General features: G+C 43.0%; 1 protein-coding gene across 1 annotated transcript in view; it reads right to left on the bottom strand.

Annotated features, from left to right (window-relative positions):
• The window catches only part of arhgap42a (Rho GTPase activating protein 42a), a 356,591-nt gene extending 340,507 nt beyond the window's left edge, over positions 1 to 16,084 (bottom strand). Inside the window, exon 1 of the mRNA XM_048533512.2 lies at positions 15,592 to 16,084. Coding sequence (XP_048389469.1) covers positions 15,592 to 15,745 — 154 coding nt within the window. The 5' untranslated portion in view covers positions 15,746 to 16,084. The remainder of the gene's footprint in view (positions 1 to 15,591) is intronic.
• Positions 16,085 to 17,040: the final 956 nt, after the last annotated feature.

Here is a 17,040-nt window from a genome sequence, read left to right as displayed (position 1 = left end):
TTTGTGACTTTTTAAAAAAATATTCATCAGGGTCACTCACATGAAACCACCTGAGCCGGGCTCCTATCACAACGTCCAAAGGTTTTACATTATTATGATGAGATAATTTTGTAAGCCTGGTTCCAAATATGCTTGTATTTTGTTGTCTTCTCCTCCCACGCTGTCTCAAGAAGTGAGTCATTGTCTCCAAGTGGATTAAAACACCAACCACAACAACCTCTTCACTGCACATAACAAGGTCAGGCTACCATGGCCACCTATCATCAGTTCTGCCTGCAATTCAGCCAATACATCCTACCTATTACATGTGAACTTCTATTGTAATAATGCAGCTATTTTGTAGTGCCAATGGATCAGCCAGTGAACGTTTGATTTCTTTTTTCTATCATTTTTTTGTAGTTTCTGCTACTTCTGAACAGCTTGCTTTACTGTAAGTGCAAAATACATGCATTTCTTTAAATGAAAAAAAGTTGGCTCATACTGCAGTGAAGATCAGGATACAGTAGCAACATCATCAGTAGAATGCTTAAATGTGGATGAATAAACAAGAAGCTAGAACTGACATAGTATAGGTAGCAGTCATCGAGTCCTCCAACCGGAAGAACGTTTTGTGATATTGCGACCCTTAGTGCTTCTTCCAAGTAGTGTTCAACAAGGAGCAGTATTGATTTATTAGGTGGGGAAATCAGAAAGTCTGTCCTACTTGGGGATGGTGATAGAGTGATTTGGGACATGGTAAGATACGATTTTGAGGGGGGAACCATATTAAGCTTTTACCTGGCTAGCATGTAGAGCAGTACATCTAATTCCAACACAATTTTGGTCCTAGAATTAAACAGACACAAGAACTACTGGGCATGCGAAGGCCATAAAACCATAGGTCTCGGCCATACGCCCATTGAATCTGTTCTGCCACTAAGTCATGACTCAAATGTTTCTCAATCCCATTCTCCTGCTTTCTCCCATAAGCCTTGATATCCTTACTGATCAAAAACCTATCTCTGTCAGTCTTAAATACACTAAATAACTCACATCCTTTTGTGGCAACTAACTCCACAGATTCACCATCCTCTGGCTTAAGTAAGTCCTCCTCATCGCAGTTCTAAAGGGTTGTCCCTTCACTCTAATTCTGTGCCCTGAAGTCCTGGTTTCTCCTACCAGTATTCTGCAAGTTTCAAAGAGATGCCCCCACTCATCCTTCTAAACTCCTTCAATACAGACCCAGAGTCCTCAACAGCTCCTCATGCAACAAACTTTTCATTTGCAAGATCATCTTTTTATACCTCGTCTGGACCCTCTCCAACACCAGCACAACCTTCCTTAGATACAGGCCCAAAACTGCTCACAATATTCCAGGTACGGCCTAACCAATGCCTCATACAGCTTCAACACTAGACCTTCGCTCTTCTAGCCCTCTCAAAATGAATGGTAACATTGCATTTACTTTCCTAACTGCCAACTGAACTTGCATGTTAAACTTCAGAGATTCCTGACCTAAATCCCTTCATGCTTCAGATTTACAAAGCCTTTCCCTATTTAGAAAATAGTCTACACATCTATTCCTCCTACTAGCATGCATAAACTCGCACCGTCCCTTGGTCTATGACAATCGGCCACTTTTCTGCCCATTCTCCTACCATATCCAAGTTTTTCTGCAGCCTCCCCACTTCCTCAACACTACCTGTCCCTCCACCTATCCTGGTGTCATCTGCAAACTTAGCAGCACGCTGTCAGTTCCTTCGTCCAGATCGTTAATGTCTAACTTGAATTGTTGTGTCCAAACGCTGGCCCCAACAGAACTCCACTAGCTACCACCCTGAAAAAGACCCCTTTCTCCCCGCTCTCTGCCCTCTGCCAGTCAGCCAATCCTCCAGTAATGCCAGTGTCTTGCCTGTTATACCGTAAGTTTTTATTTAGCAGCCTCTTGTATGGCACCTTGGCAAAGGCCTCCTGGAAATCACATCCATTGTTTCTCCTATGTCTAAATTGCTCATTATCTCCTCAAAGAATTCTAACAGATTTGTCAGGCATGCCATCCCCTTGAGAAAGCTGTGACTCAGCTCCACTTTACGATGCACTTCCAAGTACTCTACAATCTCATCCTTCATAGTAGACTCCAAAATCTTGCCAAAGGCTAACAGGCTAACCAGCCTTTAATTTCCTGCCACCTTAAATTAGGTGTTACATTAGCCATTTTCGGACCTTCCTTAACTCCTGTGCTTCTGAAAGATCACCACTAACGCTTCCACAGTTACCTCAGCTATCTCCTTCAGAACTCAGTGGTGCTGACAATCTGGTCCAAGTAATTTATCCACTTTCAGACCTTTCAGCTTACCCAGGATCTTCTCCTTTGTGATGGCCACTACACTCATCTCTGTCGTCAACTTTTGAAGTTCTGGTATGCTACTGGCGTCTTCCGCAGTGAAGACTGATACAAAATACCTATTCAGTTTTTCTGCCATTTCTTGTTCCCTATTACTACTTCTCCAGCCTCATTTTCCAGCAGATCTACATCACATTGTATGCACCTTGAGGCTTCCAGTACAAGGTGAATGCTGCATTTTCCATACGTTTTCATTCTTCTTAACTTTTACATAGCAGTAAGATACAAATGAAATGGCTAGCTCGGCCATGTCAGAGGGTAGTTAAGAGTCAACCACGTTGTGTCAGGAGTCACACATTTGCCAAGCCAGCTAACATCAGATCTCATTCCATGAAGTTTTTGTCATAATCCAGCAACTTCATTTATTAATTCCAGGTTTGTTAAATAATGTATATTCCTCAAGGGGGAACACAAAGTGTGCGCCAAGTTGGGCTTTGATCTCTGGCCTTTGGAGTTTTAGTCTGGCGCTCTTAGATTACTAGTCAAGTAACATTGGCACTGTGTTACCATTCCTCACAAAGAAATGTAACCACATTGATAAAAGGTTATTCTGGGAACTACAAAACCAGAGAGGCATTTCTATGAACAAAATTAACTTTCTTAAAATATTTGTTTAAGTGGCTCATTGCATTTCTGGAGCAATTTGACTCTTTCCCTGCATCCTTCCTTTCTCTGGGTATGTTTTTGCTGTTTGCTCATCCTTTCATCACTCCACAATCTAATTCTTCCAATTTTCTTTTGCCTAACTCACTTGCTTCTAATTTGTATCTTTCCCATCTCTTCTGTTGTTATTGATTACTATTTTGTAAATGTAGAATTTGTGCCAACAAGAAATCTGTCTACACGCAGTAGAGGAAGTGTCAGATAATAAACTAAAAGACCTCTGGATGCACCATTGATTTTATTTGTGGAATTAACCAGAACACTTATTCTAAGCATAGAAGATTTTCTGTACTTCAGAAATTCAGAACAGGTTAGGACTTGACACAGGATGTCAGTCATGGAAAGATTATGGTATATAGAAGGCTGTCAAACAGGTTTAAGGCAGCTAAAATTCTGATTCATTTCTTGCTCATATCGTTTACCTCACAAAACCAACCTGCAGCAACATATATTACCCAGCTGGGGAATCCAAAAAATCAAAATACACATCACAAGAAGCAAATTTACTTTAGTGAATATTGTACGGCACAATTAAGTCCAGCCTTTCAAGAAAAAACGTTACAAATTCAAGAACAAAGAAGCAGCCTTATCGTCAGAATACATTGATTTTCACTGTAATTATTTTTAAAAACATTATAAAACTATATATCCAACTAAATGATGAGTTGACCAAGACATACGATCATCTTGTTCAAGGGAATATCTTTTGTTAAAAAAATTAGCAATGTAAAATTCAAAGATATTATATCCATGCCCAGAATCAAAATATTTTGAATCTTTCCCACAGCAAGAACCATGTTGGGAAACAAATGTTTTGTTACGTTCTGTTTATACTGAAAGTTATGTATTATATGAACGAAATTCAGTAATTTAAAAATAAGTCTGTCACAATTTTGCTTAAAGGTTACAACTGTGGCAACTAAAGTAAAAATCAGAAATCTGCCTTTATGTTCAAAGTAAAACTAATTATCAAAATGGGCGTTTTCAGATCGTTTAAGTATTGAGTCAGTGAAACTAAGTTGTAAAACTTCATTCAGAGATTATGTGTTCTGTGGAAGGTTCACCGGACTCGAAACATTAACTCTGATTTTCTCTTCACAGATGTTGTCAGGCCTTCTGAGATTTTCCAACAACTTTGTTTTTGTTCCTGAATTACAGCATCGCAGATCTTTCATTTTTCATATGGAATAAGATTCATCTAGTTGACTTGCTGCCACCATCCTAGTAGGGGTTGGCTAACCCTGTTTGAACTAATGTGGTGGAGGGTGATCACCTGGCAATCGAAAGACAAGAGACTCTTAAAGCAGGCGTTGTATATCACATGGTACCAACTAGGTACAGGCTCCTTCTGTAAGATAGACAGCACTGACTTTTGGTAAAATTCTGACCCAAATGTTAATTTTGTCAAGTTTCATGTGGGATTTCTTGCAATGAGGCCTACTGTATTATTTTATGTTATTTTTCAAAATTTGTCCCATTCACCACACACCCGCTTGCTGTAGCCTCCCTCTTGCCGAGTCGTAAATATTTGTGACTGCCAGGATTCCTGGTGCCAAATCTCTGTTTAAAACACAACTGAGCAGTAATTCAAGTGCTGTCAATCTGGAAATATATGGTTCATGTTATCTGAGCCAGAGATACCGGACAACAGAAAATTAATGTTCTATTGAGACAGAGAGCCAATGGGCATGATCTATTTGGATTTCCAGAAAGGTTTTACCAGGATCTCGCACATGAGGCTGCGAAGTCAGATAAGACCCACGGTTGTTAGGGGCATGTTACTGGCATGGACAGAGGATTGGCTGGCTGGCACAAGGCAGAGAGTGAGGACAATGGGATCTTTTTCAGGACAGCAACAGGTAAACAGTGGAGTTCTAATCGGGTCAGAGTTTGGACCATAACTGTTCATATTATACATTAACAGTCAGGATGAAGGAAATTTGGGCATTATTGATAAGTTTGCAGATGACTCAAAACATAGGTGAGAGGGGATGGGGGGACAGGTAGTATTGAGTTAGCAGGGAGGCTGCAGAAGGAATTGGACAGGCTAAGGGTGATTGGGCAAAGAAGAGGCAGATGCAATAAAATATAGGAAAGTTGAAGTCATCGATTTTTGCTGGAAGAAGAGGGGTAGATTATTTTCTAAATGGGAAAACGTTTTCAGAAATCAGAAGCACAAAGATACTTGGGAGTCTGAGATCAGGAATCTCTTCAGGTTGACATGCAGGTTCAGTCAGTGATTAGGAAGCCAAATGTAATGTTGGCATTCATTTCAAGAATGCTAGAATAGAACAGCAGGAGTGACCACTGAGGACATATAAGACTCTGGATAGACGGCATATATCTATGGAAGGATGTGCTGGCATTGGAAAGGGTCCAGAGAAGGTTTACACCCAAGACCTCGGGGATGAAAGGCTTGTATATGAGTTGCAGTTGAGGATCCTGGGTCTGTACAGGGCAGGTGACTCAGTGGTTAGCACAGCTGCCTCACAGTGCCTGGGGCCCGGGTTTAATTCCACCCTTGGGTGACTGTGTGGAGTTTGCACATTCTCCCGTGTCTGCGTGGGTTTCCTCTGGGTGCTCTGGGTTTCCACCCACAGTCCAAAAATGTGCAGGCTAGGTGGATTGGCGATGCTAAATTGCCTGTAGTTTTCAGGGATGTATAGATCAGGTGGGTTATACGGGGATGGGTCTGGATGGCCTGCTCTGAGGTTTGGTGTGGGCTTGTTGAGCGCAAGGGCCTGTGTCCACACTGTAGAGATTCTATAAGATTCTATATGCAGAGTTTAGACAGATGATGCAGGAATCCATTTGAAACTTACAGAATACTGGAAGGCCTGGATAGAGTGGACATGAAGATGATGTTTCCACTAGGAGGAGAGACTAGGACCCAAAGCACAGCCTCATTATGAAGGGATGGCCCTTTAGAACGAAGGTGAGGAGGAATGTCTTCAGCTAGAAGGTGGTTAATTTATGCAACTCATTGCTGCAAAGGGCTGTAAAGGCAAAGTCATTGAGTTTATTTAAAACAGAGATCTACAGCTTTTCGATTGGTAACGGGATCAAGGTTACAGGGTGGAAGGCAGGAGAACAGGGTTGAGATACATATCAGCCATGATGGAATGACAGAGCAGATTCAATGGGCTGAATAGTCTAATTCTTCTCCTATATATTATGGTCTTATATTTTGCAGATGAGACCCTGGAGGTCTTGGTGGATGGGAGAGGTGACCTGTTACTCCAGAACGAGCAGATGAGACCATGCCACCAAACGTCATAAGCCTGGTCCACGGTTGCAACCCAGGTCACTGCCACTGTCATTGACTGGATAAATGCCTGACAATGCAGGAAAAAGGTGAATAATCTTGAGGGGAAGAGCCACCACTTTTGCTCTGCTACCTCACACTCACTATCTCTGCTACCGCAGCGAGCTCCCTCCAAGGCTCATTGCCTACCACTCTCATGTTGCCTTCAACATTTCTCTTCCTCACTCCCCACACTCTTTGAAGAGAAGATTCTTGCACTGGAAGATGAGAACCATGACTGCTCATGTATTTATGCTGACACCTCTATGTCCCAGCGACCATTATTGTCTATTGCTATGTCTTTCTTCCATTACCACAACTGAAAATGTATTCTTAACATACTCAAACATCCATCCTTTTCTCAGAGCTCTTTCACACTTTTCACTCTGACACATTTGAGTAGCATCTGCACTGTCTCCATAACCTTAAGGGCAGTCTGCAAGACATCTCCTCTTTCACCTCAGATGAAGCAGCCATTGATCCCTCAGATAATGTACCAGCAAATCTGCCTCCTGTACCCTCTGCCAGCTCAGATTCTGACACCTCGTTAGACTTTTTTTGGCCAGATATGGGTTTGGAGCACATGATAGTGATCATCAGCACTCTGACGATTGCTGAAGATCAGCTACCTCCTCAGCCCCAACCAGGAAGGTAATGCATGGAATTAGCTATTGAAAATGTTATGGAAAAGCACACACAGGAACAGCAGATTGGTTTGTCAAAGGTACTGAGAAAACTGACTCAACGGTTGGAAGAGATAACAAAGTATGGAGCTGGATGAACACAGCAGGCCAAGCAGCATCTTAGGAGCACAAAAGCTGACGTTTCAGACCTAGACCCTTCGGTTGGAAGAACTTGTCAAAGCTGTTAGTATCATATTGCCTCTGGCATGCCAGCATCTGGCTGTCGCTACAGATAGGTCGGTGGCTGCCATGGCAACCTGGTCCAGCACAATTAGTGTGCGCCGGATATATATACATACTTGAAGTCCACTGCTCTAGCTATGGGTCTGAGATACACAGACTCCAGTGTAGGGCAGCCTTTCTCCATCCTAGGTGTCGACCCCAGATCAGGACCAAGATGTAGTGGGAGGGAAAGGAAGAAGACCACCTTCTAAGGGCACATTGGTGGCATGGTAAAAAAGTTCATTGTAAATACATTCCCATATTTGCAAATATATGGTTATTGTTTATTAGCAGCAGCATCGGGTGTATCTTTTGAGCAGTAACTACTGTTCCCTGTAAGCTGTGTGCATGCAATTATTGTTAATTAGGGCTGAATTTCTTGATATCAAAAGCAAATGAGTCTTTAAGCTCCATTAAAAATAATCAGTGTGCAATTCAAAGAGGAATGACTTACGAAGATCACCAAAATGTTGTCTTTGAAACACAAACAGGGGGCAAAAATAGGTGAGCCCTTCAACTTTCATGAAAAGGACAATGTCTTAGAAACTACTTGTGCAAAGCAAATGCTGAAGGTAAGGACAGCACTGGAACAAAGCGTTTTGGATGGATAACGGCATTTGAACCAAAAAAGTTTGCAAATGATTCTATCATTAGAATTATTATCATGAAACCACAATGAAGATAGAATTTCACAAATGATTACCAAAACACGAGGAGATCATGACAGGAGGGTAGAGTTTTAAAAACATAAAAGGACCAATCCCAATAAAGTCTTTTAACATTCATTGTAAGTTTAATCATGGTTGTGTCATCCAGCCTATCAAGTCTACGCTGACATGCCAAAGAGCATCAGATCCATAGCCAGCTCCCCACCCTATCCCTGCCAGGCTGCATTTACCAAAGCTGGTCCGCCTAAAGAGCACACCTGCATAATCCAGGGCAATTAACCATGGCTAATCTACCTAAACTGCACATCTTTGGACTGTGGGAGGAAACCACACATCAGCAGAAACACACAGACATGCGGAGAACATACAAACTCCACATTCAGAGTCATCCAAGGCTGGAATTGAACCCACATCTCTGCAGCTGTGAGGCAGCAGTGCTAACCACTATGCCACTGTGTTGAACAATTATCAGTTCAAAGCAATGGGCAAATCTAATCAATCATTCCCTTAACATTAAGGAAGACCTACTACAATTATATATGGTTGTGGTAAAACCATATTTTGAATGTTATGTATACTTGTGATCTCTTTACCAAAGAAAGAATAGACTTGCATGAACAAGGTACAGAAGTTTTCTTGAATGATTCCCAGGTTGACAGGGTTGACCGATGAGGTCAGATGGAATTAATTTGATTTTTAATCTTAAAAACTACAAAGATTAAGGATAGATCTTTGTCAACATAAAATTGTTAGAGTACTTGGCTGAGTAGATCAAAGTCTACTTCCTTTGGCTAGGATGGGCATGGGGCTTCGTAATCTCAGGAGAAGCGGTTGGCCAATTAGCACTAAAAATTGTAAAGATTTCTTCCCTCAGATGGTTGTGAACCTTTGGAATTCTCTTATCTAGAGAGCTCTGGGGCCTCAGTGTAACATATTCAAGACCAAGAATTCAAAAATCTGTCAATCAAGAAAATATTAAATGGCAGAACACGATTGCGGGGCCAAAAACCTATTCACTTTCCACATTCTTTTGCTATTGGTTGACAAATATCTAACAACCTCAAATGTAAATTTATTGATCTGTATCATTTTGTGAGTTCTGACCTTCTACTTCCTCCTTTATTCTAGAGAAGTGAAAACATTCCCTAACTTCTGTCCTGATGGCCTTGTTGTGACTTTGACATAATGATCTTTGTCAATGATGCCACCTCCAGCAAAAATCATTCATCTCTTCATCAATTCTTGTTAAAATCCTAAAATTTCAACTAATTAATATCATGATATCAGGGAATATAAACGTAGTTTATGTACTTCTTAAATTAAACCTTAAGAATTGTGGTAACATTCTGGTGAATCTGTGCGGCTTTGAAAATACGATTTCATCACAGCTCTATATAGTTACATGTCTTCCTTAGTATTAAGGGAGTAATTGACTAATTAGACTTGTCCATCATTTTGACTGATAATTGTTCAATATCTGAATTAGTGTCACAATCATCAATCAGGTTTTCTTCAGAGTAGCCCATGAACTAAGATTTGTATAAGCTCATATATCAATAATAACCAAAATTACAGTATTGCCAGGAGTGCCACTGGATACAGTGTTCACAAAGATAAAATTTTTTCTTCATATTAAAGGATACAATCCATCATATTCTATGGCACTACCGCCATACTAATCAGGATCAATTTAGAACAGATTTAGCAACTCAAAACTGGGCACCCATGGCCTTCAGCAACAGCAGGATTGTATATAACAATAATTTAAAACCTAAGAGACTACCAATTGCCATAATTACCAAGCCAGGGATTAAAAGATAATAAAATGTGAGGCTGGATGAACACAGCAGGCCTGGCAGCATCTCAGGAGCACAAAAGCTGACGTTTCGGGCCTAGACCCTTCATCAGAGAGGGGGATGGGGTGAGGGCTCTGGAATAAATAGGGAGAGAGGGGGAGGCGGACCGAAGATGGAGAGAAGATAGGTGGAGAGGAGAGTATAGATGGGGAGGTAGGGAGGGGATAGGTCAGTCCAGGGAAGACGGACAGGTCAAGGAGGTGGGATGAGGTTAGTAGGTAGGAGATGGAGGTGCGGCTTGGGGTGGGAGGAAGGGATAGGTGAGAGGAAGAACAGGTTAGGGAGGCAGAGACAGGTTGGACTGGTTTTGGGATGCAGTGGGTGGAGGGGAAGAGCTGGGCTGGTTGTGTGGTGCAGTGGGGGGAGGGGATGAACTGGGCTGGTTTTGGGATGCGGTGGGGGAAGGGGGGATTTTGAAGCTGGTGAAGTCCACATTGATACCATTGGGCTGCAGGGATCCCAAGCGGAATATGAGTTGCTGTTCCTGCAACCTTCGGGTGGCATCATTGTGGCACTGCAGGAGGCCCATGATGGACATGTCATCCAAAGAATGGGAGGGGGAGTGGAAATGGTTTGCGACTGGGAGGTGCAGTTGCTCATTGCGAACCGAGCGGAGGTGTTCTGCAAAGTGGTCCCCAAGCCTCCGCTTGGTTTCCCCAATGTAGAGGAAGCCACACCGGGTACAATGGATGCAGTTTCCCACATTGGCAGATATGCAGGTGAACCTCTGCTTAATATGGAAAGTCATCGTGGGGCCTGGGATAGGGGTGAGGGAGGAGGTGTGGGGGCAAGTGTAGCATTTCCTGCGGTTGCAGGGGAAGGTGCTGGGTGTGGTGGCATTGGAGGGCAGTGTGGAGTGAACAAGGGAGTCACGGAGAGAGTGGTCTCTCCGGAAAGCAGACAAGGGTGGGGATGGAAAAATGTCTTGGGTGGTGGCGTCGGATTGTAGATGGCGGAAGTGTCGGAGGATGATGCGTTGTATCCGGAGGTTGGTGGGGTGGTGTGTGAGAACGAGGAGGATCCTATTCCATCCCCTATTCCCAATTCCTCCGCCTCCGCCACATCTGCTCCCACGATGAGGCATTCCACTCCCGCACATCCCAGATGTCCAAGTTCTTCAAGGACCGCAACTTTCCCCCCACAGTGGTCGAGAACGCCCTTGACTGTGTCTCCTGCATTTCCCGCAACACATCCCTGACACCCCGCCCCCGCCACAACCACCCAAAGAGGATCCCCCTCGTTCTCACACACCACCCCACCAACCTCCGGATACAACGCATCATCCTCCGACACTTCCGCCATCTACAATCCGACACCACCACCCAAGACATTCTTCCATCCCCACCCCTGTCTGCCTTCCGGAGAGACCACTCTCTCCGTGACTCCCTTGTTCGCTCCACACTGCCCTCCAACCCCACCACACCCGGCACCTTCCCCTGCAACCGCAGGAAATGCTACACTTGCCCCCACACCTCCTCCCTCACCCCTATCCCAGGCCCCAAGATGACATTCCATATTAAGCAGAGGTTCACCTGCACATCTGCCAATGTGGTATATTGTATCCATTGTACCTGGTGTGGCTTCCTCTACATTGGGGAAACCAAGCGGAGGCTTGGGGACCGCTTTGCAGAACACCTCCGCTCGGTTCGCAATAAGCAACTGCACCTCCCAGTCGCAAACCATTTCCACTCCCCCTCCCATTCTTTAGATGACATGTCCATCATGGGCCTCCTGCAGTGCCACAATGATGCCACCCGAAGGTTGCAGGAACAGCAACTCATACTCTGCTTGGGAACCCTGCAGCCCAATGGCATCAATGTGGACTTCACCAGCTTCAAAATCTCCCCTTCCCCCACCGCATCCCAAAACCAGCCCAGCTCTTTCCCTCCACCCACTGCATCCCAAAACCAGTCCAACCTGTCTCCGCCTCCCTAACCTGTTCTTCCTCTCACCCATCCCTTCCTCCCACCCCAAGCCGCACCTCCATCTCCTACCTACTAACCTCATCCCACCTCCTTGACCTGTCCGTCTTCCCTGGACTGACCTATCCCCTCCCTACCTCCTCACCTATACTCTCCTCTCCACCTATCTTCTTTTCTCTCCATCTTCGGTCCGCCTCCCCCTCTCTCCCTATTTATTCCAGTTCCCTCTCCCCATCCCCCTCTCTGATGAAGGGTCTAGGCCCGAAACGTCAGCTTTTGTACTCCTGAGATGCTGCTTGGCCTGCTGTGTTCATCCAGCTTCACATTTTATTATCTTGGATTCTCCAGCATCTGCAGTTCCCATTATCACAGGGAATAAAACGTGGCTCAATGAAAGGAGCAGGAGGAAATGACAATAACAGTGCCAGGCACAGTTAAGAATAATGTGTTAATTTGCTAAAGCAAGAAACCAAGAATACTTGCATGCTAAACAGTGGAACATGATAATGAGAACTATGTGAATGCACATCCGAATGATCAAAACTAAGCTGTCCAATCTTGCTGTATCCAGTTGTGAATGATGGTGGACATTTAAACAACTAACAGAAGAATAAAAGCAAAAACAAAAAGAAGATGCTGGAAATCTGAAACAAACGCAGAAAATGCTGGAGAAATTCTGCACGTCTGGTCGAATCGGTGGAGATGGAAGAATTAATATGAGGAAAGCCCGTCAATATCCTCTCCCCAACGATAAAGGAGCCCAGCACATCAGTGTAAAAGAATTAATCCTTTGGCATTCCTGCTGAAGATAGTTGATCAAAGAAACCTCGTCTCAAGGTCCCTTTATCTCAGATGCCAGTCTTCAGCCAACCTGATTCACTCTGTGATATCCAGAAAACAGATGAAATAAACCAATAACTTGCAAAAGTCATTAGCCCTGACAACATTTTGACAATTGCTTCAAAGACTATATTCCAGAGCTAGTCATGCTACGAGCTAAGATCTTCTGGTACAACAACAACTCTGACATCTACACCACAAAGTAAAAAAAAAATTAAGGTTTGTCATATCCACAAAGAGCAAGTCAAATGCAACCTCACCACTCCAGCAGTCTACTCTCAATCATCAGCAAAATGATAAAAGGGGTAATTGGAAGTGTTATCAAGAAGCATTTCCTCAATAATAAACTGTTTTATGACAATAAGTTTAGCTTGTGTCAGGTCCATTCAGCTTCTGACCTCACTACAAATTTGATCTGATCGTGGACAAAAGGACAATCTAACGTAATGTGAAAATGTCTACTTCAAATTCAGTAGGGTACCACAAACAACACAAATAACAGTCCATTGTATTGGGGTTAGTACGTAAGCATGCTTAGATGACTGGCTAACTAATGGAAGAGTTGGGATAAGGGAGGGTGGTATCCAGCATGGCAGTTCTGATGAAGAGTCCTGACCCGAAACATCAACTTTACTGTTCCTCTGAAGTCGGCTGACCTGCTGCGTTCCTCCAGCTCCACACTGTGTTGACTGTAACAATCTGTAACTGGTGCAGTGCAGCAGCATTAGTGCTGGAGCTAGAATTATTTCCAAAACGCAATGATGACTTGGATAAGGGAAGTGAATAACCTCTCACTAAGCAGACAGGCTAAGTGATTAGAATATCATCTGGGAAATTGAGGTTATGTAATCTGGCAAGAAGAATAGAAGAGGTGAATATTATCTAAGTAGATAAAGATTACAGAAAGCTGCTGTGATGTGGAGGTGCCAGTTGTGGACTGGGGTAGACAAGGTCAAAAATCACACAACACCAGATCATAGTCCAACAGGTTTATTTGAAAACACAAACTTTTGGAGCTCTGCTCTTTCCTCAGGTGTAGCATGGAAAAGGAGGCATATCAACACAGAATTTATAAGCAGAAAGGTAAAAACCTTGAAAATGGCTCACGTTTTTATGGTTGTTTCATAAATGCACGTAAATCGCATTTTAATCAATAGAATCCTGTGTCTCCTTTCTAACTGATTAAGGATTAACAGGACGCAATCGGCCCGCCATTTTTAAGGCTGTTCCCTTTCTGCTTATAAATTCTGTGTCGGTATACCTTTCCTTCCACACTACATCCGAAGATGGAGCAGAGCTCCAAAAGATGGTGTTTTCAAATAAACCTGTTGGATTATAACCTGGTGTCATGTGATTAGAAAGCTGCAGTACAAAGGGACTGGTGTCCTTGTGCATAAATCACAAATTCTGTCATACAGGTTCAATGGGTAATAGGGAAGAGATATGCAATTCTGGCTTTTATTTTGAATGAAATACAGTAGAAAAAATGCATGCCTTTCTGAAACTAAGCAAGGCACATTAGACAACACTTAGAACAGCAATCATTTTCCAGTGATGGTTCACAAGGTTGATTCCAAGCATGGAGGAATTTTCTTCTGAGGACAGGTTGAAAAAGTTGGGTTTGGGCTGATTGCAGTTTAGAAGAATGAGAGGCAACATTACTGAAACATTAGATTCTTAGAGGGCTTGACAGGGTAGATATGGAAAGGTTGTTTCCTCTTGTGAGGGGAAGACTAGAACCAGAGGATATAATGTAAGATTAAGGAATCACCCTGTTAGGGTAGAGACAAGATGAAAACTCTCTCGCAAAAGGGTGGTGAATCTGTGGAATTCTTTACCAGAGGCTGTAAATTCTAGATCTTTCAATATATTCAGGTTCAGAGATTTTTAATTAGTAAGGGGATCAAGGGTTATAGGGAAAATGCAGGAAAGTGGAGTTGAGGATTATGAAATCAACCATGCTCTCATTGGAGGGTGAATTAGACCTAATGGCCAAATGGCCAACTTCTGCTCCACAGTCTTGTGTTCTTACTGTTCCAGATCTACCACCTCACATTGTATCTACATAAAAATTCTTGCCTCATATACACACTGATTCTACAAGTATGTTATGACATTATGTACTTTGCAGAATTCCTCATTTCGGTATTAACCATAAATTTTGATGTTACACTTCGATTCATGAACGAAATTTTGCAAATCATGAATAGTGAACCAAGTACCAGTCTTTTTGGAAGATTAATTCTCTCCAAACTCTTCCCAACTTAATTAACTTTTTTTTCAGCCAATTAAGTATCCACACTTTTACTCCATTTCCACGTGCTCTACTCTTGATATGAATCTATTCTGTTGTGCTATTTGCAAGTACACAAGCAACTATATGTAACATACACAGAATTTGCTGGCGAAAAGCTCAGCAGATCTGGAAGCATCTGTGGAGAGATATCTATCAGAATTAACGTTTCGGGTCGGGTAACCCTTCCTCAGAACTGGAACATGCCTATTACTTATTCAAAAATGAAAATACTCAAAAAGAACCACCTTCCCTTTACAAAATATTTTAAAAATATTTTCTACATGCTTTCCTGTTACATATTCGAGCAAATGTTGCAAAATCTTTCCTGCCACTGATGTTCGGGTCCTGGGATTTTGTTTTTTTTATGCAGGTAGGAATAGCATTACTTACTACTAGTGCTCCACAAGTCATCGGCCTCTCTCTAAACACTGTCTTTGCGAATGTAACATCAGCCTTGACCTCGCTAGATGTGAAGTAGTTTATTGATAATCTCCCTCTTACCTACCATCAACCGCAACTTTGAACTGTTGCCTTCCAATTATTCCATTAAACAAGTGACAAATTTTGTCATGTGACGATTATAAATTGACTAGGCTAGTTGCTTATTTTGTTCCTGGAAAACATTTACTTCAGCTTCGAAAAATTCAGGTCAATTCCAATGGTTGTACTGGCCACAGCCACAAGGAGGCGCTCCTTCCTTTTCATTCAAACTTTCCCACAGTCTCAAACGAACGATTTTTTTTAATCCACTTACTTTTCAATGCGTTAATCAGCATGAGCCCGTCTTTAATCAGCTCCTTGATGAATTTGTTGGTCCGCTCCAGCTCGATCTCATGAGCTTTCAGACGATCCCTGAAGTCGGGGCTGTCCAGGGAGCAATCGGTGAACTCCAGAGTGGGGAGCCCCATTGCCACTGGAGCCCGGGACTGAACCTCAGCCCGCGGCCGCTCGCTCACGCGGTCCCGGTCTACAGCCGGCGCTCGAATCGCTCCCGAGGTACGTTCCAAACGCAGCGATCCAGCGCAGCGCTGCCAAAAGCAGACGATGCCAACACCTTGTCCACACAGCAGAACCTGTGCTTGCTTCTTTTGTCTCCGTCTTGCGGCCAGTCCTGAAAACGAGACGGTTCGAATTTCTTTACTGCGATGGTTAAAGCAGCAGGAAAGCACAGAGCCCAACGTGTCTGAAAGCCAGCATCCTGCTTCGCTGCTTCTGTCAGAGCTGTCGCTTAGTCTTGTGTCCGCACCACCGCTTGTACCGCCCATCTGCACAACACTTCCGTCTAACCTAACGCAGAACCAGCCCACCAATTCACATTCTCGTAAGGAGAGCGCTTTGCCAGATTCATACTTTTCACTTTGAATTTTGAGTACTCAATATTTCATCATTGTTACGGAACTCCAAGCCCAACCACGCAGTTGGGGTTTATATCCAGTGCTTGATATCTTTAGTAACTTGGCGAACTGTGTTTTAGGACTTTGGTGATCATATTATCTTTAATGCTTTTAAGTGTGTCAGTTTGAACGAGAATATAATGTTAACAGTTTTAACCACAGCGAGCTTCATGTATGTATAGACCAATATATTCAGGTCAGTTTCATTTCTCAAGAGTACGTAGGGGCGAGAGTAAACTCTTACCATCCCGTTTTCTTTCGTTCCATGTAGTATCCAAAGTGGCCAAAAGTTGCTGACCGTAGTCCTTCTAATCTCGATGCCACATGAAAAGGCGAGGACAAGTAGGCCTCCAATACTACCACAGCTAGTACCTCGTTTCTAACCATCATTGAAAACTACGCTTCCCGTCACGACCACGAATAAAAACAGGCTTTAATTCGTTTATTCAGAAATCCAGCCCAGTGATATTCACATATTTATAATTTTTTAACAAAAGTTTTGAGATTTGATGGTGAAACATCTGTAGTCAATATTGCTATCCATATTAGGGCATTGCAGGGAATACATTAACTCCGTTCCGCATTCAGTGTTTCAACAGGCCTAAGGTTCTCTGGGTTAAACAACCACGTGCAGAGTATGTGGGAAAGTTTCGGAGAGACCATAGGAGAGAAAGGGGCATATAGAAAAAGACATCCGGGGCGGTGGAGAGGAAACACTTAATGTTTTGAGTCCAGTGGCTTTTTTAATATTTTAAAGATCTGCTGAGTTTCTCCATAATTTCTGTTCTCGTTTCTGAAATATTACTGAG

Source organism: Stegostoma tigrinum, chromosome 6, assembly GCF_030684315.1.
Source record: "Stegostoma tigrinum isolate sSteTig4 chromosome 6, sSteTig4.hap1, whole genome shotgun sequence".
In the NCBI taxonomy this organism is placed as follows: domain Eukaryota; kingdom Metazoa; phylum Chordata; class Chondrichthyes; order Orectolobiformes; family Stegostomatidae; genus Stegostoma; species Stegostoma tigrinum.
This window is presented reverse-complemented; position numbering and strand designations above follow the sequence as displayed.